The sequence below is a fragment of the Corvus kubaryi genome, unplaced genomic scaffold (assembly GCF_017639235.1).
Source record: "Corvus kubaryi isolate FWS band 111438036 unplaced genomic scaffold, C.kubaryi_AGA036_p1.0 37120, whole genome shotgun sequence".
Classification (NCBI taxonomy): Eukaryota; Metazoa; Chordata; class Aves; order Passeriformes; family Corvidae; genus Corvus; species Corvus kubaryi.
The window spans coordinates 675,940-702,219 of record NW_024581030.1 but is presented as its reverse complement, the minus strand read 5'-3'; the positions used below and the strand labels follow the sequence as shown (position 1 = coordinate 702,219).

The window sequence follows — 26,280 nt, the reverse complement described above, 5'->3', positions numbered from 1 at the left end:
GGGACACCTGCACCTCTGGGACACTGGCACCTCTGGGAGAGGGACACCTGCACCTCTGGGAGGGGGACACCGGCACCTCTGGGGCACCGGCACCTCTGGGAGGGCTATTGCTGACCCCACCAGCTGAAATTGCTGCCCCCGTGTCTTCTCCAGAGCAGTCTCCTGGAGAGGTGGATGGACTGGGCCACTCCCAAAATGAGCTCCAGACGAGGGAAAGTTCCCAGAGCCCCTTTAGGGAGGGCTTTGCACGGAGCCCCAGCTGGGGTTCCCAGTCCAAACTCCTGCACTCCCTGCAGATCGTTCTGGAGAGGCTCCTGCTCCTTACATTCCTCATGGGTGATTTTCAGCCTGACCCAGCCTGGAAAGGTGGATCACAAACCACTGCTGACCGGTGGGAGATGGGCAGCCCGGGGGGACACGGGGCTGCTCCCCTCACCTGCCCAGCACCAGCCAGCACAGACCTGGGGCGAGGTCTGCAGCCAGGGGCTCCCCTCCAGAGCCCCAAATCCCCGGCACGAGCCAGGGGCGCCAAGCAGCACCCAAATCCCAACTTTCTGCCCTCAAAGTGGGACACTCCAAGCTGACCCGAGCCGGGGGCTGCTCTGGGTTTCTCCCCGGGCTCCTTTCACAGCCTCCCTGGGGACAGGGGTCAGCAGCTCCCGGGGACAGATAGGTTTTCAAAGCAAATTCCAAAGGGATTACACAACCCCAGCAAGTAATAGGAGCGAGCCGGCGCTTCCCTCCCCTGCCCTGCTCCTCAAGAAGGGAGAGCAGGGCCCACGCAGGCTGCAAAACAAGCTCCAGAGCTGCCAGCGAAGGGGTTACCAAGTTTAGAAAGGATTTCACGCTCGCCTGGAACCCGCGAACCTGCGGCTCAGGCAGCACAGGCAGCCAGGGGAGCGGGGAGGGCGGGGGTAGGACGGGGGTGAGGGGAGCAGGGGGTCCCACAGACACAGGGAAGGAGGTTGGGCATCACCAGAGGCCACCCCGAGCACGGTGAGGACTGGGGGAGTTGGGGACCTGCAGGAGCCTGCGGGGGGGCTGCTCCCAAAAGCAGCTGGAGCAAAGGGTGGGATGGATGGATGGATGGATGGATGGATGGATGGATGGATGGATGAGGGATGGATGGATGGATGGATGGATCCATGGATGGAGGGATGGATGGATGAGGGAAGGATGGAGGGATGGAGGGATGGATGGAGGGATGGATGGAGGGATGGAGGGTTGGATGGATGAGGGAAGGATGGAGGGATGGAGGGATGGATGGATGGATGGATGGAGGGATGGATGGAGGGATGGACGGAGGGATAGATGGAGCTCTGCCTCCATCCCTCATCAGGAGAGTGGGAAGTGGAGCAGGAAAGCTGGAAAAGCCAAGTGGAGGACACAGGACAGCTTGAAGCTGAGCTCTGTTTTATCCCAGAGTTGCTCCTGCCTCTGCCTAAAGCCCGTTGTTGTTTTCCGTGCCTCAATTTCCCCCCAGTTCCTGGTCTGGTTTCAGCTGAAGGTCCCTCAGGAATCATTTCCCCCTCTGTTTCACACAGGGCTGGCACAGCCCATCCCAAGGGCCTGTGGAGTGAGGAGAATCCCTGTGCTCCCGTCCAGCTCCCACCAGACCCTGCCCACGGGCACAGCCCTGTGGAAAAGCTGAGCTGGACAGAGCAGTTGCCACCCCACAGCCCCCTCTGTCCCTCCCCCAGCGAGGGTCCCCCAGCCCCCAGGCTCACCACGAGGTTCCCGATGACCATGACCATCATGAAGACGATGAGGCACATGGTCTGGCCGGCCACCTCCATGCAGTCCCACATGGTCTCAATCCACTCCCCGCAGAGGATGCGGAAGACGATGAGGAAGGAGTGGAAGAAGTCGTTCATGTGCCAGCGAGGCAGGGTGCAGTCCACCGAGATCTTGCACACGCACTCGATGTAGCTCTTGCCGAAGAGCTGCATCCCCACCACGGCGAAGATGAAGACGATGATGGCCAGGACCAGCGTGAGGTTGCCCAGGGCGCCCACGGAGTTGCCGATGATCTTGATGAGCATGTTGAGGGTGGGCCAGGACTTGGCCAGCTTGAAAACCCTCAGCTGCAGGGGGCAAGGAGAGAAGGGAGGTGGCTGGCAGTGTCTTTGCCACCAGGTGCCAGCAAGGCTGTGACACTGCCATTTGACCTTCCTGGGGCTGTTTGATTGAGGCAGGAGGGGTTAAACCCCCAGCTGCTCTGACTCTGACTGCCCTAAATATTTAACTTGAATCAGTGTTTGTTTTCTTTAACAGGGGCCGAGATGGTCCCTCCCAAGCTGGGCCTCCACCATGAAGGAGGCTGAAGAAGCCACCCCCACCCTGTCACCCCCCAGGTGTCCCCAGCACGCACCAGGCGGAAGGAGCGGAGCACGGAGAGCCCCTGCACGTTGGCCAAGCCCAGCTCCACCAGGCTCAGAGTGACGATGAAGCTGTCGAAGATGTTCCAGCCCTGCTGGAAATACTCGTAGGGATCCAGAGCAATGAGCTTCAGGACCATCTCCGCCGTGAAGATCCCTGTGAAGACCTGTGGGAAGCAGCACCCTTGGTCACTTGTTAGTAAACCAGGGCTGAGCTGGGGGGTGGGGTGGGCAGCATCCCTCTTTTTTGGTGTATTCCCAAAACATTTCACCCCATTAGGGCCAGTCCCAGCTGGGAACGAGCTCCCCAGATGCTGCCCAGTGTGGCTGGTGAAACCAGACTGGGAGTACTGGTGGCTGATTTCTCTGGAGGGACACAAAGGCGAGTGTTGGCAGCTGGAAATTAAAAATAAAATTTCCTTGGTAAAGAGATGCCTTTGGAATGACTGGGAAGTCACAGATGCCCAGCACTGGGAACTGGGCTGCTACTGGGACGCCCCTGTCCCTCCCTGAGCCCTGTGACAGCTGAGCTGGATTTTGCACATTGCTCCTTTCCGGGACCTCAACAGCACCTGCAGTGTTGTGTCACTGCAGAGAGGGCCCAGCCAGGTGCCAATCGGCATCTCCACTGCAATTCCACGGCACAGCACATGCAGAGGGCCTGGGGGCAGATTTGCCCTGGCTGGGGATGGTGTGGGGACACACAGGGCTGTCCCTTGCTGAGCAGGGAGGCTGCTACTCCTGCATCCCAGGGTACGGTGCCCATGTGCCCCCAGCATGCCAGCCCACAAATGCCCCCTGTCCTGCTCCAGTATCCCAGGGGATTGTCCCCACGTGTCCCTTCCATGCCAGCCCACAGTGTCCCTGTCCTGCTGCTCCCGGCTGACTCCTACCCTTGTCCTGTACACCCTGCGGTGGCACAGGCAGGCGATGTGCGGGAATCCTGGCTCGGTGGGATCTCCTCCTCCTGCTCCCATCCCCACCTGGCCCTTCCCCAGCAGATCATTCCCCCGGGGTGCACACGCAGCCGGAATCCGCTCCTGGCTCCAAGGAAGGGCTGGAGCCGCCTCAGCCCGGCCGTGCCTTGAGCACCGGCCCATTAATCCCCTTGTATTTCCTGAATGAAACCAGAGCCGGTCCCGCCCGCCCGGGCAGCGGCGTCTGTCACTCCAGGGCTGCGCTGCCAGTGCCCGGCAGGTGCTGGGGCAGGGCAAAGCGGCAGCAGAGGAGCGGGGAGCTCTCCCATTCCTTGGGGCATTTCCCACCGCTGCCAGGGGGCTCCCGGGCTTGTCCCACCAGCAGATCCATCCAGCTCAGAGCCGTTTGTCACCAGCTCTCCGAGCAGGAGCAGCCACTAAATGCACCTATAAAATCAGGACAGCCGAGTTTGCAGCCATTCCACTGGGAAAATCCCTGATTATTGTTAATTTTGATGCTGCATTGTTGCTTCCTGCTCAGTGGGCACCTGTTTGTTCCCACAATCCGGAGCACCCTCTGCTCTGCCCCGTGGCCTCCCAACATTTCAGGGACACCGTGGTGTCACCCAGGGCTGGCAGCAGGGGTGTGAAGCAGAGGGTGGCTCAGGATGTGCCAAGCCAGGCAGGGACTGCAGCAGGAGGGGAGCAGGGAAGGATGGATCCCAATCCCACATCAATCCCCCTGGTCGGGGCTGTCGCACAGCCCAGCCCTGTGCAGGGTGCTGTGGGCAGAGCCCTGCGGGGCTTTGCCAGCGGCTGGGATGTTTCACACCCAGCACAGGGGATCTGCCCTCCAGGACGGGTGGTGGGGCTGCCGGGCTCGAAAGGGGAAGGATGGAGCTCCCTACCAGGTTCCCCACGCTCAGCACGTTCTCGAACTCCTCCGTCATGGGATAGTGCTCCATGGCCATGAAGAGGGTGTTGAGCACGATGCAGATGGTGATGCCCAGGTCCACGAAGGGGTCCATCACCACCAGCTTGACAAACTCCTTCAGCTTCACCCACGGAGGGCAGCAATTCCAGACCAGGAATGTGTGGGCAAATTTGTACCACCAGGGTGGGCATTTCTGGTGAGCTTCTTCCAGCTCTGAGGGCGGGAAAGGAAAAGTGTGGCATTATCTTGTCCTCACCTGGGTGGGCAAGTGCTGACCCTCAGAAGTTCTCCTGAGGCCCTGGACCAGCTCTGGACGATCTATGATGTTAATATAGTGGAATATCCTGAGCTGGAAGAGATCCACAGGGATCATTGATCCAGTTCTTGGCCCTGCACAGACACCCCAACAACCCCACCCTGGGCATCCCTGGCAGCGCTGTCCCAGCGCTCCTGCAGCTCTGGCAGCCTCGGGGCCGGGACCATTCCCTGGGGAGCCTGGGCAGTGCCAGCACCCTCTGGGGGAAGAACCTTTCCCTGATCTCCATCCCAAACCCCCCTGGAACAGCTCCAGCTGTTCCCTGGGTCCTGTCCCTGTCCCAGGGAGCAGAGATTGGAGCTGCTCCTTGGGAGGAGCTGAGGTCTGACCTCAGGCTCCTCTTCTCCATCTGAATAAACCAAGTGACCTCAGCTGCTCCTCATGTGGCTCCTCCAGATCCTTCATCATCTTCTCAGCCCTCCTTTGGACACTTTCGAGAAGTTTTAGGTCTTTCTTGTATTCTGGCACCCAAAAAATATGGGGGCTAAAAGGAGGAGCCTTCCTGTGCCCAGGCACAGAGATGATGCAGCCATTGCCCTCCAAACTGGAGTGGGATGGAAAGGCAGATCAGGCAGAGAACTGTGGATCCAATCCTGCTCTCAGCCTCTGGGCAGGATTTGAGGTGTCCCTGCTGCCCTGAGATTGCCAGGACACCCAAGGGAACTGCTCTGGGGTGACCAGAGGGTTTCATGCCCGTTCTCAGGGGGGACAGGGGGCATGAACTGCTGCGTTCATGGTGCTTTCTGCTGAAGCTGACCCAGCAGCTCCTGGGAAGCTGCTCAAGAGTTCCCAGTTGGCTCTGGAGACTCCTCTAATCAGCTGCCATCCCATTAATCTGTGTGAGATATTGGATTATTGCTGCCAGGCATCATCCCAGTGAGCTGGGATGAAAAGCCTTGCATGAGCATCACTGGCCCTGTACGGAGACGCCGGGGCTGGAGTCATCCCTCATATGGGGCTGGGAATTTGGGATGGCCACTGTCCCCAGCCCAGGCCCTCCAGCACTGACCAGGACCCTCAGCCAGGGGGACGTACCTTCCACAGCATTGGAGATGACACTGATGGCACTTCCCACCCTCTTCTCCAGCCCTGGCCCTTCTTGGTTGCCCACAGTGAGGTGATTGAGGTCCGACTTCTCTGGCTCATAGGTGGGGTTGAACTGGGAGGAGAGGAGGGAGGGATGCAGAGTTTTATTCCATGCTCTGAAAGACAGAGCAGGCAGAAAACAGGGAATGGTCTGGAGACACCTCCGGGTGCAAGGTGGGGACCCCAAAAAGGCTTGTAGGACCCAACCCACGGCGAGGTGGGCACAAGCCTGTCCCCTCAGGAGGTCGGTGAGGGCGGGCACCCTCAGGGATGGCAGGGACAGAGCTGGCACCTACATCGATCATGGTGTTGGATCTCTGCAGGGTGATCTTGGGCACCACCTGCCCGTTGCAGTCCTTGGCCTTGTCCTGGTCACTGTTGAGGTCCGAGTCGTGCCCCTTTCCGGCCACGCTGCTGGGCAGGGAATTGCTGCTGGACGTGCGCTCCTGCAACTGCACAACCCCGGCCCCGTCAGCCCTGTGTCCACAGCCACGGGGACATCCCACAGTGGCCGAGGGCTCCAGGGGGTTCCTTCCATCCCTGGAAGTGTTGGATGGATGAGGCTTGGAGCAACCTGGGGTAGTGGGAGGTGTCCCATGGCAGGGGTGGGACTGGCTGAGCTTTCAGGTCCCTTCCAACCCAAACCATCCTGGGATTTCCAAGCCTTTCCCTCTCCCTCTCCCTCTCCCTCTCCCTCTCCCTGCCCCTCTCCCTCTCCCTTTCCCTTTCCCCCCTGCACTGAGCACTCCACAGCTGAGTTAGATCTGTTGGGATTTGCTCAGGGGTGGTAATTCCTAAGGCCAAAACTGAGCAAACCTTGGTTCTTCAAGCAGGAAACTCTGCCCTTTGCAATGAGCTCTCATCCAAAATGGCCAACAAGCAAAATCCTCAAGGCTCTTGCTGAAATGTGGCCTCCAGGAGTTTTGGGCTTGCACTGAATTTGAGAATGTTTGGATCAAAATCTAATTTTTTCCCCACAAAATGCTGTATTATCACATTTCCATTGCATGTACAATTATTTATCTTTTTTTTTGTCTTTTTCTTTCCAACAGTGCTATTAAAATTTGGAGTTTATTACACCCTCTGGTAGCGCTGAGGATGCCACAGAGGAGTGGGAAATTCTCTGTTCTCACAGCACATTGCCGAAATCCAGGACATTTTCCACCTTTCATCATGGGATATTAAATAGATCCAAGCCCCCATTTCTTGTGGGTGCTTTGCCCTCGCTCTCAGCCTCATTCTCTCGGTGTTTTCCATTTCTCTGTGTGACTCCAAAGGAAAACATCCCTTAACAAAGCCTTTGGGCGCTGCCCTGGTTGTTTTGCTCAGGGAAGGGGCCTCAGCACCAGCCTGACCCCAGCCCCAGAGTCCCCAACCCTCGGGCAGGGCTGGCTCAGACCCTTCCTGCAAACAGCAGCAGCCAGAGAAGAAGAAGCCACTTCCCAGGGGGTGTTGTGGCTCTGGACAGATAAGAACTGAGAGATAAGAGCCTCTGGAGAGAGTCAAACACTGATTTGTGTCTCTGCACGTGAGGGAGGTGCTGTCCTGCCCAAGACAGAGAGATTTCCAGGGATGTCTCCTGCGGATGGTGCTGACATGGACCAAAATGGTGATGAGAGATGGAAAACGGCTGGGCTGCAGCACCAGAGGCTCTTGGCCATGTTTTTATGGGAATGTTGTACTGAAAAACATTCCCAAGGATGGGAAAGGGACGAAGGTAACATCCTGGACCACAGTGGGACGTCTCTCGTCCAGGTTGTGCCTTGGCTGAGCAGGGTTGGAACAGATGATCCTGGAGGTCCCTTCCCACCTGGTGTTTTTGGAATCTTAGAATGCTTTGGGTTGGAAGGGACCTGGATTAATTTCCAACCCTCCTGCAATGAGCGTGGACACTTCCACCGTTCCAGGTTTCCTTGGCTCCCGTAAGGACACCAGGGCCTCCCTGGTGAGGCTCAGGGTGTCTCGAGCCCTCGGTTTTGTCTCCAAAGCCAGGGTTTGCTGACACGTTGAGCTGTGCTGCAGCTGCCCCACCTTCCCTGGATGCCTCCCTCGTGCCCTGGTGACACCGAGCTGGGCTCCTGCCAGGCCTCCTGCTGTGCTGCAGGAGATCCATTGGGACTTCTGAGGCCTTTTTTGTCCCTCGCCTCTTCCTCCTCTCAAACAACACCTCATCCTTGTGCTGCTCCTCTCTGCTGCCTCCCAGTGCTCCCTGGGCTGGGATTTGGATGTGGAAATTTGATTTTTCAGCCTTTTTTTGTCCCTACCCGTGAGAGTATCTCAGTTTTTTGATTCAGATGTGATGCCCAAAATAGTTCCTCCATTTTTTCTTTACTTGCTATTGACCAAACGGAGTTTTTCTTTGGGTTTTACACCATGCTTGTTGCTGCCTCCATTCCCTCTCCTATTCCCAAGACCCCTCCCTCATTTTGGCCCTCACCCTTCCCACCCACCTGCTTTTCCTGCTCCTCTTGCTGCTTCTTCAGCTGCTCCAGGAGCTGCTGGAATTCCTCCTCCTTCTGCTGCTCCTCCAGCATGGTGGCGTCATTCTGCTCGGCGTAAGCCATGGCCACCACGGCCAGAATGAGGTTGATGAGGTAGAAGGAGCCCAGGAAGATGACCACCACGAAGAAGATCATGTAGGTTTTCCCTGCTGCCCGCAGTGTCTGTGGGAAGAGGTGGCAGGGATGTCACGATGTCACTTTGGTGACGCTCCCAAGAGAAGGTGCCACCCCAGGACACCCTCCCAGTTGTGGCAGGAGGGAAATATTTTGCTCCTGTCTTCTCCAAGGGTTGCCCAATGGACCTTCCTGCAGGCCCTGGCACTGGGTGGGAGGCAGAGAGCAGCCTTGGTTCCCAAGGTTCCTGAGGGTTGGGAGCGATGGAGGTGGGACCAATATTCCATCACTGACTCGCTTTGCTGGGAGGGGCTGATGTCCCTCAGCCCCCACCTTCTCAGGTCTCACCTTCAGGCCAACGTGGTCCTTTTCTGACTCTGATCATCTGGGCACACCTTGCCAGAGGACAGGGGTAGCCTTAGATGTAGGATCCCTTTTACCTGGACAGCCTCTGGAGCCGGGGTCAGCTGGGGTTTTGTGGTGGACAACTCAATGGCCTTGTCCTGGTCACTGGACAAGTGACCTGGCTTCCCCTCCTTATCCCATCCCTCGGCTCGAGCCAGAGATGCTCTGGATAATCTTTTAAATCCCTGATTTCTGTGATAGAGCTGACAGCACCCTGGGAAATACACTGCACCCTCATGTTAGGGAAGTGGATGGGACCTTCCCCATCTCCACTGACCCTGGCTGGATCCACAAACCACAGGACATGGTCCCACAAGCTTCCAGTCAGTGACTTTTTCCCTCAGGGGCAGCATGGAAACAAGAGGAATGCCTGCCCAGGGACGGAAGGGCGGTGCCTACCAGCTGGAAGAGGTTCTCCCAGTAGTCCTGGGTCATGAGGCGGAAGAGGGCCAGGAAGGCCCAGCTGAAGGTGTCGTAGCTGGTGTAGCCGTAGTTGGGGTTCCTCCCGGCCTTCATGCACTCGTAGCCCTCGGGGCACTTCCTGCCGGGGGTGGGGCAGCAGGGATGAGACCCTGGCACAGCCCCGCAGCCAAACCCATCCCTGGAGAGTGGGGGGCAGCGGGGGGACCCTCCCCTCCAGGATGAGACAAGGGGGATGCCTGGATTGATACACTCTGCCCCCACCTGATCCCTGATACCCCCCATAGCTGATACAGGCAGGATGCTCAGACTGAGGCCCCTGAAGCTGATGAATTTGGGATGCCTGAACTGATTCCACCCGAAGCTGATGCAGTTGTGATGCCCAGACTGATACCCTCAAGCCGACACCATTGGGATGCTCTGACTGATGCCCCCTCAAGCTGATACCCTCAGGATGCTCCAACTGATAGCCCCAAAGCTGATACAGTTGGGATGCCTGAATCAATACCCCCTCAAGCTGATACCATTGGGATGATCCAATCATTGGGATGATACCCTCAGGATGCTCCCCAAGCTGATTCATTGGGATTCCCGGACTGCAGAGCCACATTCCCACCCCAACCCTGCCCCATCCCAAGCCCCAGGGGTCCCACGAGCTGTGCCAGCTCCCTGTCCCCTCCCAGGGATCCAGAGGGAGGGGGTCTCACTCACCCGGCGTCGCTGCTGTTCCCACAGAGCAGCGCGTCGAGGGCTCCCTCCAGGAAGTAGTAATTCCCTTTGCAGGTGGGGAAAGAGCAAGGAATAAAAACAAACAAACAAACAAATAAGCACAAACATTGATTTCAAATTCCTGGGTGCAACTTCCTGTCAGGGAAATCCCTTGAATCCCAACCCTGCTGACTCCCAGTGTCGGGGATAGGGGTATCTACTCTCTGTTGACTTCGCTGTTTGTCTTGGCTCTGTCTCAGGGAGCTCCTGGGGTTGTTTCATCAATCCAGCCAGGTTCTTCCCAAGCCTGGAAACAGCTTTGGATCTGGCCAGGGCCAGGCTGCCTGGAAAATGGGTTAACATGAGGTCAAAGGATCAGGGCTGGCCTGTTTTCCTGGGAAATCGGGGCATTCCCAGGAAGCACCAAGCATGGGGCACTGCAGGAGTCCCAGAAGAACCTGGGAAAACTGCTCCTGCTCCCATCCCTGGTCCTTTAAGGACCAGGGGTCCTTAAAGCTCCTCCTTACAGCTCCAGCACAGATCCAGAGCCACAGGAGCTGCCAAGCAGTGCCACCACAGGTCACCTGCCCCAGGGACGCAGAGGCGCACCTGGAGACACCCACACCTGGATGTGGCAGAGGGCAGCTGGATCCAGTCCTGAACATCATCCAGCACAGCCCTCCCAGGAGCCACGTGGGGGCTTCTGGAGCTTCCTGGACCCTCCCTGGCCCTGCCTGGCTTCTGCCATGAGGCTTTTCTTTATCCCGTGGGGGCTCAGGGAGGAAATATCCTGTTTGTGCAGTTCCAGGTTTTTGGCCTGGCCCCAGCAGCTGCTCTGCTGCATTCGTGGCCTTGGGCTGCTGCTCTTTGCACGGAGCTCATCAGATCCTATGGACTGAACTTGCCCCCTACCAAAACCTTCCTGTAATGAAGGCCAGAGCTGATTGATGGGCCAAGTAGCTCCACTGAGACCCAACCCAGCCTTCTGAGCTCTGCTGCGTGTCCTGAGATGTGGAACATCCCTGTGGAGCACCCTGACACCCTGCAGCTCTACCAGGCAGATTTGCTGAGATTTTTACATTTTCATGGAGTTTAAAAACTGAAAACTGAAGAACGACCATAAAACCCACCACCACTTCGGGCAAGATTTTCAAAGAAGGGGTAGGAAAGGAGCACCTTGGAGACCTTCATGAGGACTTCATGGGTGTTGGTCCCACCTCTCCCTCCCTCCCCCGCTGTGGCTTTTGTGGTGTTGCATAAAGGGTTCACTGGGCACTGTGGTACCTGGGGAAGGATCCAGATAGTGAAAAGTGGGTTAAAAATGTCATTCCTTCATCATTTTCTCTGGTTTTCCACCCAAAGTTCCACCTGCTCCTCAAGGGTTTGGTCTCCCTGCTGTGACCACCCTGATGGGACATCAACCCTCACCAGCAAGTGAGAGAGATGGAGACACTGGTCCATCCAAACCTTCCTGTTGTGAAACCTTCCTGGAAGAGCTCAGCTTGCCCAGTTGGACCCTGTTTTCCCTGCCCAGGGGGATTTGATCTCATCTGTCCCTTCTGTGAGGGTGCATGGGCTGTTCCACCCACCAGCCTTGGCAGGAAGATCCGTGTGAGCAAGCCGTGGAGTAGGCAGGAAGAGCAGGAACCTGAGGAGCAAACCAGGGTGAGGGGCTGGAGGAGAAGGGGCTGCAGGAGCTTTACCTTCGTCGTTGATGTAGGCCTCGAAGTCAAAGGTGCTGTTGCTGGTGAAGTTCCCGGTGAAGTTCCCGGTGAAGTTCCCAGTGAATTCCCCAGTGAAGTTCTCGGTGAAGTCATCCATGAAGTTGTAGAAGGTTGAGTTGACCAAGGTGTTGTTGTCCAATCCCAAATCCTCCAGGAAGGTGATGTTGGGGGGTGGCCACCGCACACACTTCTGCCGGAGGTTGCCCATGAAGAGCTGGAGGCCGATGAGGGCGAAGACGCTCAGGCAGAAAACCGTGAGGATCATCACGTCCGAGAGCTTCTTCACCGACTGGATCAGAGCCCCCACGATCGTCTTCAGCCCTGGGGAGAGGCGTCACCACTGAGCTGAGCGCTCGTTTGTCGCTTGTGGGGAGCAGGCTGTGGTGTCCCCAGAAGGTGCTGGCTCTGGTGGGGACGGGTGTCATCACCGAGTTCAGGCCCCCAGCTCTATGCTCACATCACATCCCAGCTGTGTCCCACACACGGCTGGGCCCCCCAAAACTGTCACCCTAGGTGCTGGTGACTTCCCCATCCCAGCCTTGGGATATCCAAGCCAAAGCCACGCCAGCTGCGCAGCCATCAGTTCCTTCGGAGTTTCTTTTTTCCCTAAATGCCATGATCTGGCAATTTTTGTCCCAAACCACTGGAGTGAACCACTTTAGAGTGGAACATGGAGAAGCTCTTTGCTGGCCCAGTTGGATGATGCTGAGCACTTCTCCCAGCTCCAGAAAAGCCTCCGTGTTCCAACTGCTGTCCCTGGGTGGTTGGGAGACCAGCCAGACCCTTCATCCTGATCCCTTCAAGCTGGAAAATCCCAAGTGAAGGTGACAAAGTGACATCTGCATCTCCATTAACTCATCTCTCCCCCCAACACCGCTGTTCCCTCTCCAGAGGGGGCTCATCCACAGATCCTCAGTGGGATTTTTCCATGGAGGATGGATCCTATCAGCCAAGGTCTACATGGATGATGGGCAGTGCTGGGACATCCCAATGTTGATCTTTAGAGCTTCTCTGAGCCCAGAGCTTTCTCACATGGAGATATTCTCCAAGGAAATGATTTTTAGCCCTGTCCTCCTGCCAGCTCCTCGTTCCCCAAACTATTTAGGTAAAATCCTGTTCACCAAGGGCCTGACCGAGGTCAGATATTCTAAACCAGCTTATTTTTGCCACTGCTATTTCTGCAGAGCCCTTGGGGATGTCATTCCAGAAAGAAGCAGCAGTTTATGTTTTGCTCAGTGCAATTTTTAGCCTGTTTGATGAAGGAAAAAAACATTCAAATGTGAACCCTCACGATCTGGAGCCTGCAGGGACACCACGAGGATTTATTCACCACGAGGAATTTTCATTTTCAGTTCAATCTCAGATTTCTGTGTGCTTGCACCAGGTGTTGAAAGCAGGGTGTTGAAATGGTATCAAATGTGGAAATCAGCAATCAGAGGGATTTGATAAGGTGCTCCTCACACGAGTCTGGATGTTTTGGGTGATGTTAAACTAATACCCATTAAATATCTCAGCCTCAGCACCAGAACAGCCAACAAAACTGAGCCTGTGGCTTCAAAAATGGAGTGATTTGGTTTATCAAACCCATAAACCCACCGGGAGCACAAATTCCCTCAATTCATCTCCAAGGAGCCTTAAAAACATCACATCTGCCTCTACAGGGGCTGCCTGGTGAGTGCAGCTGGTGTCAAGATGTAAAATCAGCAGGACCTGACCCAAAAGCCGAATTATGTGGAAAATTTATCGAATACCTCATTTCCTCTGTTTTCTCTTGGCACTGCCAAAAGAACCAGGAATTGCTGGGAACGGTGGAAATACCTGAGCTCAGGGGAAGGCACGGAGGGGAGGCCCCTTCTCTAAGTCCCACCTGGTATCACCGTGATGGTTTTCAAGGCACGGAGGACACGGAAGGTCCTGAGAGCAGAGATGTTCCCCAGGTCCACGAACTCGGTAATGTAGCTGTGGGACAGGAGAGGGAAGGGCTCCAGGGGCTCTGCCAGGAACACTCCTCGTTCCTCCAAATTTCCCTCCTGTCCTCCCCATCCCACCGGACTCACGCCATGGAGATGACCATGAAGTCCAGCCAGTTCCACGGGTCACGCAGGAATGTGAAGTCGTCGATGCAGAAGCCTCTAGACAGGATCTTGATGAGAGACTCGAAGGTGTAGATCCCAGTGAAAGTGTATCTGAAACGGGACTGGTCACTCGGGGGACGCTCGCCCAGGTCCAAGGTTTTGTCCACCCCTCCCAGGGGGAATATCTTGAGGAGCTGAGTTTGGGGGCTGGTGGGTTTTTGGGGTGCTTCAGCACTGGGAGAGGTTTTCACCTCACCTCGTAAGGTGGGTTGGGACATCTCGAGGTACCAATCCCTCTGGTGACCCTGCTGCAACACCTCTGTCCCTGCTGATGTCCCACCACCCCCACGCTCTCTGTAAAGCCCTGCTGAGATCTGAATGTGCAGAACCACGGCAGAAAATGATGGATTTCCCCGGTCCTGTGGGTCGTCCATGGTCCCTGGACAGGTGGATCAGCTCAGCCTCTCCACACTGTCAGTGCTGGCCCAGCTCAGCCCAACCTGCTCTTCAGGGCTCTCCTGACACGGGCACCCCACCAGATTTTGGGCAGCTGAAACGTTCTCACTCTGCAATGCCCAGTGCAGAGCGTGGACATCCGTTCTGAGGGCCACCAGCACCGCCCAGTGACACCTCTCCTGCTCTGAAGGGTGCCTGCATCCCCACCCCCCTCTCTCGGCCTTGGTCTTGTCCCTCGTGGGGGACATTGCCAGGCTGGGCTGTCCCCATGGCCAGGGGAGGTCTCAGGACTCACTCCACGTTCTTGGACCATGCCGGGGGGTTGCTCAGCGTCATAAACACGCAGTTGGTTAAAATGGTGATCATGATGAACATGCTGAATAATTTAAAACCTGGTCAAGGACAAATGCTCTGCATGGTGCCTGGATCCCCCCTTTCTATGGTCAGGAAGCCAAGTGTCCCTGCTCCTCTTGTCCTGGCTGCCACTGTGGTCCCTCACCCTGCCCTGCCCCTCCTGCCGCTCTCCCGCCTCAGTCCTGTGCTCACACTTGCCTCTTTTCCTCTCTGCTCCCGTGCATGGTCCCGACCCCTTCCCTTCCTTTCTGCTTCCCGTCCCAGCTCCATGGTGCTGGCTCTGCCTCCCTTTTTGCCCCCCGTGCTCCTTCCTCTCCATCACCTTGGGATACAGCTTTCCCTTCCTGTCCAAGTCTCTCCAGACCTCAGAAACCTTCAACCTCTTTCTAGAAAGCTCTACCTCTTAGGCTGAGACCCCTCTGCCACAAAGCCTCCCTCTTTTCCTCCTCCCTCCTGGCCACGAACCCCCAGTGCCACCGGAGCTCTGCTGGGATCACTTCCCACCCACTCTGCAGTGCCCCTCGTGCTCTTGGGCTCCTTTCCTGCCTTTCCCTCTCTGTCCTGGTTCTTCTGCTTCCCTCTCCCGAAGCCTCCTTGGAGCTGCCCTGCTCACCCAGTGGGACCAGATCCCCTGACCCATAAACATTTCCCTTCCTTCCCAAGTCTCCCCAGACCTCAAAACCCTTCAACCTCTCCCTGGGAAGCTTCACCGCTTGGGCTTCTTCCCTTCTCCATCCAAACTGATTCCTCCCTTCTCCAACCAAGAGCGAGCTCTTGGTGCCACCAAGGTGCCCATCAAGCACCTACTCCTCAGACTAGAGCACTGGACAGCAGGTCCTGGCTGTGGTAGGGGCCCAGGAGGTTTCCTCACCACACCACCATGGACCCCTTCTCTCATCCCTCTCCTGGGGCTGTTTGGACTCTGAGCACCAGGATTTGACCTGGCCGTGGAGCAGCATCCCGGAGATCAAGGATATGAATGGATGAGGACTTTGATGGCTCCTCTGCGGATGGGGTGGAAGGGCCCCAGCATGTAGAGGGCAGGGGTGGCCGAGAAGCGGAAGATGGACTTGCCCTTGTTGAGGACTATGAACGTCTGTGGAGAAAAGAGAGGAGGGGCTGGGTTAGTCCTTCTGCATCCCCCAAAACACCACGGACCAAGGGCTGCCTTCAGAGGGGAGATCTCGCTGCGTGTTTGGAGCTCCAAAGGCTTGGAGGTGCTCTCTGCTTTGGAAGAGAAGCAACCGCAGCAGTCTGGGGTGGTGGATCACCAGGATGGGCTCAGGTGAGCACAGTGGAAAGCACAGGAGGTCCTGCTTGGGTCTTTTGCTTGGGACTTACACCTAAGGCCAGGCCTACCATGGGCAAAGCTCTGCCCCTTTACCTTCTTGTCCTTGTAGAAAGGGTCCAGGTCCTCCAGGGGGATCCCGATGAGCTCCAGGGGTGGGTCACCATAGATGAGGGGCAGGTTCTTGCCGGCTTCCAGGTCACTGCTGGGCTTGACCTCCTCTTCCTCGGGCATCTCCACCTGCTGCCGCTTTATCCGGAGCGCCTCGGCCTCGGCCATGCGCTGCTCGATGGCGGCCAGTGAGGCCGGGGTGAAGGGGCGCAGGTTTTCGGGGCCCGGGATGTGCGGCAGGCCGGCCATCCTCTCATTCTGCTTCTGGGCCAGCCGCGCCCAGCCTGCGGGGACAAGGGGCTGAAATACCAGCCAGGGACATCTTGGGGGCATTTGGTGGCATTTGGTGGCAGGATCTCAGGGGGGTTTTAGCGAATGGGTTTGTGGCTGAAGTACTGAGCTCGCAGGGAAGGTTATCGCGCATGGATCACGGGGCACCCCGTGTGTTCCTGCTCCTCCCAGACCCCTATTCCCATTTGGAGCTGGGAAAGGGGCTCAGCCTGGAGCAAAGGAGGCTCAGGGGGGACCTTGTGGCTCTGCACAAGTCCCTGACAGGAGGGGGGCAGCCGGGGGGGTCGGGCTCTGCTGCCAGGGAACAGGGACAGGAGGAGAGGGAACGGCCTCAGGCTGGGCCAGGGGAGGTTTAGGTTGGAGATTGGCAAAATTTATTCATGGAAAAGTTGGCCAGACTTTGGAACAGGCTGCCCAGGGCAGGGGTGGAGTCCCCATCCCTGGAAGGGTTTAAGAGCCGCGTGGATGTGGCACCTGGGGACAGGGGTCAGCGGTGGCCTTGGCAGTGCTGGGAGAGCAGTTGGGCTTGATGATCCCAGAGGGCTTTTCCAACCTGAAGGATTCTCTGGTTCTGTCTGTTTTAGGGAGAGTTTTGTCCCTGCTGAACGGGGTTATTTAATGGCACAAACTGATTCACGTCACGGCAAAGCAGAGTCCGGCTCCAGCCCAACCTGTGACCGAACTGCCGCAAAACAGAGCCCGGAGCAGGTCCCCCACAGAGGGGGGGATGAACCCCAGAGGTGGGACCTCATCAAAGCAAAGAAAAGGGAATTTTGGCCCCCAGGTGTCTCTGGGTGGGGAAAATGCCCGGGCAGGGCAACAGAGGTGCCGCCAGTGCTGCTTCTCATGGAGTTACTCTGGACTCACACCCAGTTCCTGCTCCACTTGAGCAGCTCTGGGACCTTGCACTCGATGACAGGGAGCTCAAAAAAGCCTGAAAGCCCAGGGCTGTGTCTGGCTGTATCACCCCAAATCCCACCGGGAATGCGCTGGTGCGTGGGATCGCAGAGCACCTCCAGCTGGAATGGATCCATCGGGATCACCGAGTCCAGAGGGAGCAGCTCCAGCAGCACCCACGGAGCCCATGGGGGCCCTTCCCGCCTCATCTCTGGCAGCTCTGAGGACTCACAGGAGCTCGCTGCTCTGGGCAGCCTCAGTTTCTCTGGAGATGGGGATTTGCAGAGCTGTCAGGACCAGCCCGTGCCCTGGGCCGTGCCACAGCGCTGCTGTCCCACCCTCGCTGCAGGGTCCGTGTTTTCCTGGACCCTCCCGCCCGGTGCTGCCGCTCCGGTCCCCCAGTGCTGTCCCCGCCGGCGGAGGTGGCTCTGCCTCAGCTGCCACCAGCGATCAGCGCCGGGCTCGGGTTTCTGCAGCCCCGTGACTCTGCTCATTCCTGTCCCGGCGGGAGCAGGAGGAGCAGCCCCAGCGCTGCTCCTGCCCGTGTCCCCTCTCCCTGTCGCTGCGCTGGAGCCGCCGAGCCGCTCCCAGGCCGATGGAGCAGCGCCTGGCAGCGCCAGGAGCAGGGCTGGCACCGCCGAGGGAGATGCTGCGGTGGGGCAGCACTGCCTGAGGTCACACTGCGAGGCTCAAAGGGATTGTTGTCTCTGGCATGGGAATTCTTTGTGGCTTTTTGGGGTCTTTTGCAGCTCCTGGTCCTGCTCTGACCCCTTTGGGGCTACGCAGAGAGGGTGGGATGGCTCCAGGGAGCAGCACCAATCCCATGTGCAGATCCCACACACCACAGTCCTGAAGCCACCAGCATCTCTGGGTGCTTCCCAAATTCGGAACCAAAGCCAAGCCCAGGCTCTGTGAGGGGCCCAGCCCAGCAGCCCTCTGTCCCCAGTGAGCCCAGTCCCACAGCAATGCGGGCGGGCACAGTGGGGGGCACACGGGTGGGCACAGTGGGGGCGGGCACAGTGTGGGGCACACGGCCGGGTCCCACCAGCCCAGGGGAAGGGTCCCACCCTGGCACCAGCCCCGGCCACGGGGACAGGAGGAGCAGCCCCTGCCCCTGGCCTGGCACATCCTGGCACATTTTTAGCAGCTCCTATAAATAACCCAGATCAAACTCTTTGCGCCTCCATAGGTAAAGGCAGCTCAGGCCCAGTGACAGGTGCTGCCCTGGGCACAAATCACCCACGAGGCCCCTTGGAGCTCTGGCCAGGCTCTCCAGGACCTGAGTCCTCCAAGAGTCCCTGGTTAGGGAAGATCCCTGCCCCATCAGCTTTCCTGCTGGGAAATCGATCACTGCTTTTGAAATTCTGGTCCCCCAGCTAAGCTGAATGGCTCCTTTTGCTGTGACACAGGTGAGCTGCGGCTTTGGGACACTCTGCCCGTGGCATGTCCTGGATGAACACCTCACCTGCCCAGTTCCTGCATCAGGAATTGCCAGCAGGGAACTGGGAGCAGCTCCTGGCTCGGGAGCTCCTGGGCTGCACTTGCAGAGAAATTCAGTTCCCCCTGATACTTTTGCTGCGCTGAGGTCACACAAAGGAATCAGGCTCCAAAATAACAGGGCTGGTTTGGGAGCTCCCCGGGGTGCGGTGTAAGGGGTTCTGGATAACCAGGACAGAGGGCGGCAGGTCCTGTCTGAGTCACCCCATCCAGGCTCTTCCTTCCTGCCCCGAAAATAACCTCCTGTGGGCTGGGGAAGAACGTTCTTGGCTCTGGGGGACACAGGGGGGTTGGGATCTGCCCCCACCCGCCTGACCCAGGCTCCAGCCTCTCCCTCCCCAAGGCATTTCCTGGGAGATCAGCTGCAAACCTGGAGTCTCCTGTGCTCTGGGGGAGCATCTGCAACCCTGGGGTTTCCCTCGGACCCAGCCCAGAGCGATGCAGCTCTTCCCTCAGCGCACTCAGGGCTGGGCTGGTGAGGACGAGCACATCTGGGGTGTCCCAAGAGCAGAGGCTGCTTCTGGGAGATCCCAGCCCCGCGGGTATCGGGAACAGCAGTGGGATGCCCTGACCGTCCAAACCCAGCTCAAGGAGCTGCTCGGAGGTGGTTCACCTGCAAACCTGCCCTGAAAAGTTCATCCTCTTGAGACACTCTGGAAAAAAAGCCGGAGAGACCAACCCGGACACGAGCCCGAGAGAGAAAACCCCGGCACGGCCCCGAGCAGGTGTAAATGAGCTTCACTCAGCGGGAGCAGCAGAGCCAGGCCGGGGCCCCTGCGGCGGGGATTAGTGGGACAAGGCACTCGTGTGACCAGGGCGGCCAAGGGGACAGGCGGTGCCAGGCGGGCACGGGGCTGGGCTCGCTCTGGAGCTGTGTGAGCTCAGCGCTCAGGAAACCAGAGCCTGGCACAGCCGCGGCCCAAAGCGGCCCAGCTCAACCCCGCAGCACCCCCTCCGTGCTCCCAGAACCTCCCCGAGGCACCGCTGCCACCCCAGCAGCGCCCAGGGCTGATGCCCGCAGGAAAACCCCTCCTCGGCACCCCGACTGTGCCCAGCAGGGCACCGGGCGGGGCAGGGAGGGGCAGCGGGGCCCGGCTGGGCCCGCAGGGTTTGGGACTGAGTCACTGCTCAGCCTGGGAGCTCGGGGTTGTCCCCAGCGCTGCCAGGGACAGCATCCCCTCCCCTGCACATCCCCGCTCTGCTGGCAGCAGCTGCGCCTCCCGGTCCTGTCCCGGGCTGCGTTCCCGGGGCAGCAGGGCAAGGGAGGGGGGATTCTGCATCCATCCCGACATCACAGGGATGTGGAGCTGCTGGGATGGGTCCAGAGGAGGCCACGGAGCTGCTCCAGGGCTGGAGCCCCTCTGGAGTGTTCACCTGGAGAAGCTCCAGGGAGAGCTTCGAGCCCCTTGCAGGGCCTAAAGGGGCTCCAGGAGAGCTGCAGAGGGACTGGGGACAAGGCCTGGAGGGACAGGACACAGGGAATGGATCCCAGTGCCAGAGGGCAGGGATGGGTGGGAGATTGGGCAGGAATTGTTCCCTGGGAGGGTGCTGAGGCCCTGGCCCAGGGTGCCCAGAGCAGCTGGGGCTGCCCCTGGATCCCTGGCAGTGCCCAGGCCAGGCTGGACATTGGGGCTGGGAGCAGCCTGGGGCAGTGGGAGGTGTCCCTGCCCATGGCAGGGGGGTGGAATTAAATGGTTTTTAAGGTCCCTTCCGACCCAAACCATTCCATGGTTCTAAGATCCCTGAGCCATTCCATGGGTCGTGCTCTCCCAACCCTGCTGTGTGTCCATGAAAACCCCTCTCCACCCCTGCATGCATTAAAAAGGCTTTTAAAACCCCCAAATTCCATGGATTAGGCTGCCAGGAAAACACAAATTTGCTCCAAACCCGGGCACTTGGTGTGGTCAGGGCACCAGGAGCCTGCAGGTGACAGGAGCTGCGCTGGGAAGCCTGAGGGCTGCAGAAAACCCTCCTGGAATGGCCCTGGGGATGCCACAGCCCAAAAAAGCCCTATGAGGTGTTTGTTTGTTTAGTTCTTACTGTATTTCCCACAAGTTTTAGGAAAAAAAGGGAGAAGATTGAAAAAATCTGACATGAAATGGATTTTTTTATCCACAGGAGGTGGGGAACTTCACTTCAATCCTGCAGGTGGGGCAGATTCACCTCGGGTCCTGCGGTTTCCCAGGGGCGGGACAGGGCTTTGGAACTTTCAGGATTGTGGGAATTTCTCTCAGGAACTCGGATAAACACCCTCAGTCGTGCCAGACAAAATCAACCGTTTTATAAACAAATTTCCATCCCTTCCCGTGCCATTTAAGAGCTCAGGGCTTCCATCCCTGGAGAAATTGCGGTCCCTTAATTCCACGCTGTAACTCCGCTACAAAAACCATCTGGAAAGATGCAGGAAATGTCCAGAATTTCCTTTTACACACAGATGGCTCTCAGGACACTGCTGAGGGATGCTGGAATTCCACCACCACGGTGCTTCTGGAGGCTCGCTGGGTTTTTGGGCTGCTTTAAAGGCAGAGGGAGGTGATTTTCACAAGAAAACAACACCATTAAGGAAATTAAGTCATCCCCAAGCCTTTTCCCACCCCATTTTAAGATAGTGGTGGGCTCAGAAGACTGAGAAAGTGAGAAAAAAAATTAATTTTTCATTTTCCAGCATCATCCTTTGAATTCCAGAGGTTTTTAAGCGCTCGGGGCTGCGTGGCTCAGACCCCTCTCACAGCGGTGGCTCCCGTGGGTGACACGTCCCCAGTGCTGGGTCCTGCCACCACCGTGGCTCTTCACCCGGCTCTGGGCGGGGGTTGTCGCTCTGCCTGCAGCGTGGCCCGAGCCGAGAGTGCCAGCAGGAATGTGGGATGTTTCCGAGCGCATCCGTCACCCCGGGGCCGCCTGGAATCCACCCCCCGCCCAGCCAAAGGGATGTCTGCTGGAAGCCCTTGGGAAATTATTCCAGAGCCGGCCCAGCACTGCTGGGAGCCTTTTCCCAGCTGAGCAGGGACGCTGAGGTGCTGCAGCAGCTCCTGCTCCTCAGGTGCCACCACAGGCCCCCAGCCGAGGCCACTGTGTGTCACCCACGGGTCACCCAGGGCAGCAGCACAGCGGGGCTGGGGTGGCTGCGTGGGCTGGAGAGGGAATGGGAACAGGGGCGGGACACAGGGAATGGCTTCCCAGTGCCAGCGGGCAGGGCTGGATGGGATATCGGGCAGGAATTGTTCCCTGGGAGGGTGGGCAGGCCCTGGCACAGGGTGCCCAGAGCAGCTGGGGCTGCCCCTGGATCCCTGGCAGTGCCCCAGGCCAGGCTGGACATTGGGGCTTGGAGCAGCCTGGGACAGTGCTCACCCTCCCTCTGCCTTTAAAGCAGCCCAAAAACCCAGTGAGCCTCCAGAAGCACCGTGGTGGTGGAATTCCAGCATCCCCCAGCAGTGTCCTGAGAGCCATCTGTGTGTAAAAGAAAATTCTGGACATTTCCTGCATCTTTCCAGATGGTTTTTATAGCGGAGTTACAGCGTGGAATTAAGGGACTGCAATTTCTCCAGGGATGGAAGTCCTGAGCTCTTAAATGGCACAGGAAGGGATGGAAAGGGAAGATGTCCCTGCCCATGGAATGGGATGGGCTTTAAGGTCCTTCCAACCCAACCCATTCCCTGATCCCATGGTTTTAAGCACACGGAGAATGAATTCCCTGCCGACGGAACGATGCTGCTCTGCTGCTCTTTTCCCATCTCGAGCAGAGGGGAGACCTCCCAGTGCTCTCCAGCCTTTTCCTGGCAGCAGCCAACCCGCTCCAGCCTCGGGCAGCTCTCTGGGACGAGGACAGCCAGCAGCTGTGCCAGCTCTGGGGGATTTCCATGGCACAGGGTGGATGCACAGTTCCCTGTGTCCCGTTTCAGCAGCACCTTCCCTGGGCTCTGCGCTGCTTTGGGTGCTCTGCACCTGCCAGAACCGGTGCTGCTCCCTCCTTGCAAAGACTCGCCCAGCCCATCATCCTTTGGAGAGCCAAATCCTCCGTGCTGAACCTCCAAGGGGGCATCAGCCCCTCCAGGGACACCAACCCCAAAAATCCAGCACCGGCACCAAACCCACGCGGGAATGAATTCCCGACAGTTCCCGGGTCGCTGCTGCCCGGGAGTTCTCTGGACTCGGTGCCCCGAGGCTGTACCTGCTGTGCTCAGGGCGGGGGTGGCACACACAGCCGGGAGCTGTGAAATCCTGGGATACTCTCCCCGGCCGCAGATGGAAATAGGAGGTTGCACCATCCTGCAGCCACGCACTGACCCGTTCCCGCCTGGAGCCGGGGATGCCACCCCAGCCCCACTGCTGCTGTCCCGGCTGCGGGACAGGGCGTTGCTGGAAAGGGGACACCGGCCTGGGTGGCGGCTTGGGGTTATTTTGGGGGGGGGTTGGCAGTGCTGGAGGCTTGAGCAGCCAGGGAAGGGTTAAAGTGGGGACCCTGCGCTTGCCCCCTGCCCACCCTGCACTCGGGTGTCATCCAGAGCTGCGGCTCCTCCCTGCCAGCAGCTCCCATGTCAGGCTCGGAAAAGATCTGAGCCGTGCCGGGAAGGCAGCGAGGGGACAGCGAGGGGACAGCGAGGGGACAGCGTGGGGGAGGGGAGGATGGCGTGGGGCTGGAGTGACCTGCTGGGCCCCCGCAGCCCGCCAGGCTCGGGGGGCACGGGGGGCAGCGGTGCCCCCACCGCCGGGGGATTCCAGGAGCGACAGCAGCTCCCGCAGGAATCCCCAACACAGCACCAGGAGCTGCTGCTGCTCCCGTGGGATTTGCAATATTGGGAGTCCTGCAGCTTCCCGGGGCCTGAGGATGCCCCTTTTCCCACGGTAGCCTCTGGATCCCAATTCCCTGGACCGGACACCTGAACACCAGGACCGGCACGGGGCACCTGGAGCTGTCCCAGATGCTGAGCCTCACATCCCAAGGGATCTCACTCAGTTCCACCTGGAAATGCAGAAGGGGGACCCGAAGACAGGATGTTCCCAGGGATTTATGAATCCCAGGAGGGGGGCAGCGGCACAGGCACAGGCGTGGTGGCTGAGCATCCTCTGCTCGCTCCGGAGCTAAACTGGGATCTTCTCCCTCACAACTCCTGGAAGCATCCCCCACCTTCTCCCCCTTTCTCCCCTGCACCTCATTAATCCAACCTGCTGCAAACAGAACCTCGTGAGTCCAACCTGCTGCGAACAGAAGCGGTCCTGGGCGTCTCCTCAGGGCTCTGCCGCTCGCTCTCCTAGCCCAGATCCAGCAAACTTCCCCGAGTGCAGCTGGAGCTGCCCAAGGGACTCCACTGAGCCCTTTGCCTGAACTGGACCCTTCTGCACGCATCAGAAAATAGAAAATGCTATTTAAATATTAGCACAGCAGAGACAAGGCGGGACTTGGTGCTCGTTAATCAGCTCCTGTAAATAGGCTCCTTCCCCCTCAAACCATTATAAATCCTGCATTTTTCCTGGAAAGGACCAGGGGAGGCAGTTCCAGCACTGCATCAGCCCACCCAGGATCTCGCCGGGATAACGGGACTGACGGGGATGTCCTGCTGTCCCCAGGGCTTTATGGAATTGTTGTTCCTCGCTCGTAGCCGCAGTTCCATCCCCCGCCTGCCGCAGGCGGATCCCTGACAGCTCCAGCAGTGCCCGTGCGGGCAGGGCAGGAAATGCTTGTGCTCCTCGGCAAACTTCCCTCTGCAGCTCCGCACCGGCCCGGGAGTGCGGGATAAGGGAATGGGGGGAATGGGGGGAATGGGGGGAATGGGGGCTGAGTGCCCCTGGATAATCCCCAAAACAGCTCTGGGTGTGCACAGCAGGCCCTGCCCGTGCAGTGAGTGATGGGAGCTGGCACAGGGGGGATGCAGCACCCAAAAACCCGGTCTGAACCCCAGCCTGGCACTGCCTGATTCCCACGGGGGATCCAGCCCTGAACCCCACCCTGGGCTCATCCTGGCGCTGCCTGGTTCCCATGGGGAGGATCTGAGCCCTGAACCCCACCCTGGGCTCACCCTGGCACCCTTTGGCTGTGCCTGTGCACCCGCAGCCCGGTGTGGGAACAGCCTCCCGTTCCCTGCCACCCCATCCTCGACATTCCCGCACGGCACAGGGGTCCCATCCCCCCCCTCTGCCCTGGGGGTCCCTCCCCGCTGCCCCACGGGGGACGGGGGCTCTGCAGGGACAGGGCCCTTCCCGAAAGGAGACACTGGGAGTACCCGCAGACCTTTCCTGCAACCTTGGCTTGCCCAGGCCGGGGTTTATATTTAGACCTCCAGGAGGAGAAGCCAGGAGAAAGGAGCCTTGCGACTTGTGAGCCCTGCCTGTGGCTCCTTTACTGCAGCGGGGAAGGTGGCTCGGGAACCCACTGCCCGTCACGTCCCCGACTGTCCCCTCTCACCCTGACACAGCTCTGTGGCCACCACGGGCCCACTAGCTGCTGCCACCCTCGTCCCCGTGCTCTGCCTGCAGCCTTGTGGGGACTTTCTCCCCTGTCCCGGACAGTTTTCCATGCAGGGGGGTCCAGCAGGTGCCTCCAGCCCTAAACACCCCCAGAGACAGCTGGGTCTGCCCTGGTCCCATCCACCTCCAGCACTCGGACCGCAAACCCCCGGACACTGCCAGTGCCACTCCAGGCACAGCGGTAACGACAAACCTGGGGACACCAAGACCCTGCAGCCCCTGCCCGGGGGCCCTGGCAGCAGCCCAGGGCTGACCCCAGTACTTACTGTTGGGTGGAGAGTGCGAATTCCCACGGAGAGACCGTTTAGGGCCCGAATTTCCCTCTCCTTCGGCTCCTGGAGGCTTTGGCTCGGCGAGTTGGCAGCGCAGCTGCTGCTGCTGTCAGATGGTCATGAGTGAAACCTGAGGACATGCGGGGTCCTTCAGGTAGCCTGGCCCGTCTCAGCCGTGGCATTCGTCCCCCGCCGCGCCAATCACGGCTCTGCCGGGCCCGGAGCCCCCGCGGCCCCATCGCCCCCGGCCCCGGCTCCTGCCCGCGGGGACCCCCCTGCCCCGCGCCCGCCCGGGCACAGCGCGGTGTCCCAGGTGTGGAGGTGGCTCTGGGCTGGCTGTGGCGCCCGTGGGACGCGGGGAGGTGGAGGGGAGGTGGGAGCGACCTTGGCCAGCGCCTCCCCGTCGGTGACAGGCGACTGCAAAGAGCAGGGGACAACTGCGAGGGCGGGGGGCACTCGGTGCCACGGTCGCTGCCACCTCTGTCCCCGAGCCCGTGGCTCTGCGGGAGCGGCATTGCCATTGTTCAGCACCCGGGAGCAGCCACGCTCCTCCCCTCGCTGGCAAACCAGGGGTGACTGTCACTTCTTTGTCCCCCCGCCCACCCTCCTGCACCAGAACATCCCCGGAGCGTCCGAGGGCCCTGTCCCTCACATGTCCTGCCCACGGGGACCCCCGTGAGCCAGAACTGGGGTGACACAGAAGAAGGGATTTGTCCCCCCTTTTGCCCTTCCTGACAGGGCCTTTGGATGCTCCTGCCAAGCCCAGGCACTTCTGGGGTTGGTAGGGTGCTCGGGGTGCACCCAGGGTCGGGAGGAGAGGCTGGAGGGGCACCCAGCTTGCAGGGTCACCCCTTTTGGGGTGCTCGGGGCCGTGTTTGGGGTGCAGCAGCCACCCCAACACTCAGCCTGGCCAGAGGGGTTTGTCACCTCCCCAAAACCACTGTCTCTGGGAATAATTTCTGCTTTTCCAGCCCCAAAACACCCCGGAGGAGCTTCCCAGTGCTGGGGTGGCTTCAGTGGAGCTGCAGGCCCTGCCCTTCCCAGTCTGGAATCCCATGGGAATCCCCTGCCCCG

The 26,280-nt window shown here is 59.1% G+C and overlaps 1 protein-coding gene across 1 annotated transcript in view; it reads right to left on the bottom strand.

Annotated features, from left to right (window-relative positions):
- Positions 1-23,844, bottom strand: part of SCN4A (sodium voltage-gated channel alpha subunit 4) — a 41,654-nt gene extending 17,810 nt beyond the window's left edge. The window contains exons 1-15 of the mRNA XM_042021120.1: positions 23,666-23,844; positions 15,773-16,071; positions 15,366-15,484; positions 14,330-14,419; positions 13,561-13,689; positions 13,371-13,462; positions 11,483-11,824; positions 9,783-9,846; positions 9,051-9,192; positions 8,082-8,294; positions 5,928-6,083; positions 5,581-5,704; positions 4,204-4,442; positions 2,372-2,545; positions 1,728-2,084 (exon numbers count right to left, since the gene is read on the bottom strand). Of these exons, the coding sequence (XP_041877054.1) occupies positions 1,728-2,084; positions 2,372-2,545; positions 4,204-4,442; positions 5,581-5,704; positions 5,928-6,083; positions 8,082-8,294; positions 9,051-9,192; positions 9,783-9,846; positions 11,483-11,824; positions 13,371-13,462; positions 13,561-13,689; positions 14,330-14,419; positions 15,366-15,484; positions 15,773-16,071; positions 23,666-23,816 (2,691 nt within the window). The 5' untranslated portion in view covers positions 23,817-23,844. The remainder of the gene's footprint in view (positions 1-1,727; positions 2,085-2,371; positions 2,546-4,203; positions 4,443-5,580; positions 5,705-5,927; positions 6,084-8,081; positions 8,295-9,050; positions 9,193-9,782; positions 9,847-11,482; positions 11,825-13,370; positions 13,463-13,560; positions 13,690-14,329; positions 14,420-15,365; positions 15,485-15,772; positions 16,072-23,665) is intronic.
- Between the last annotated feature and the right edge of the window lie 2,436 nt (positions 23,845-26,280).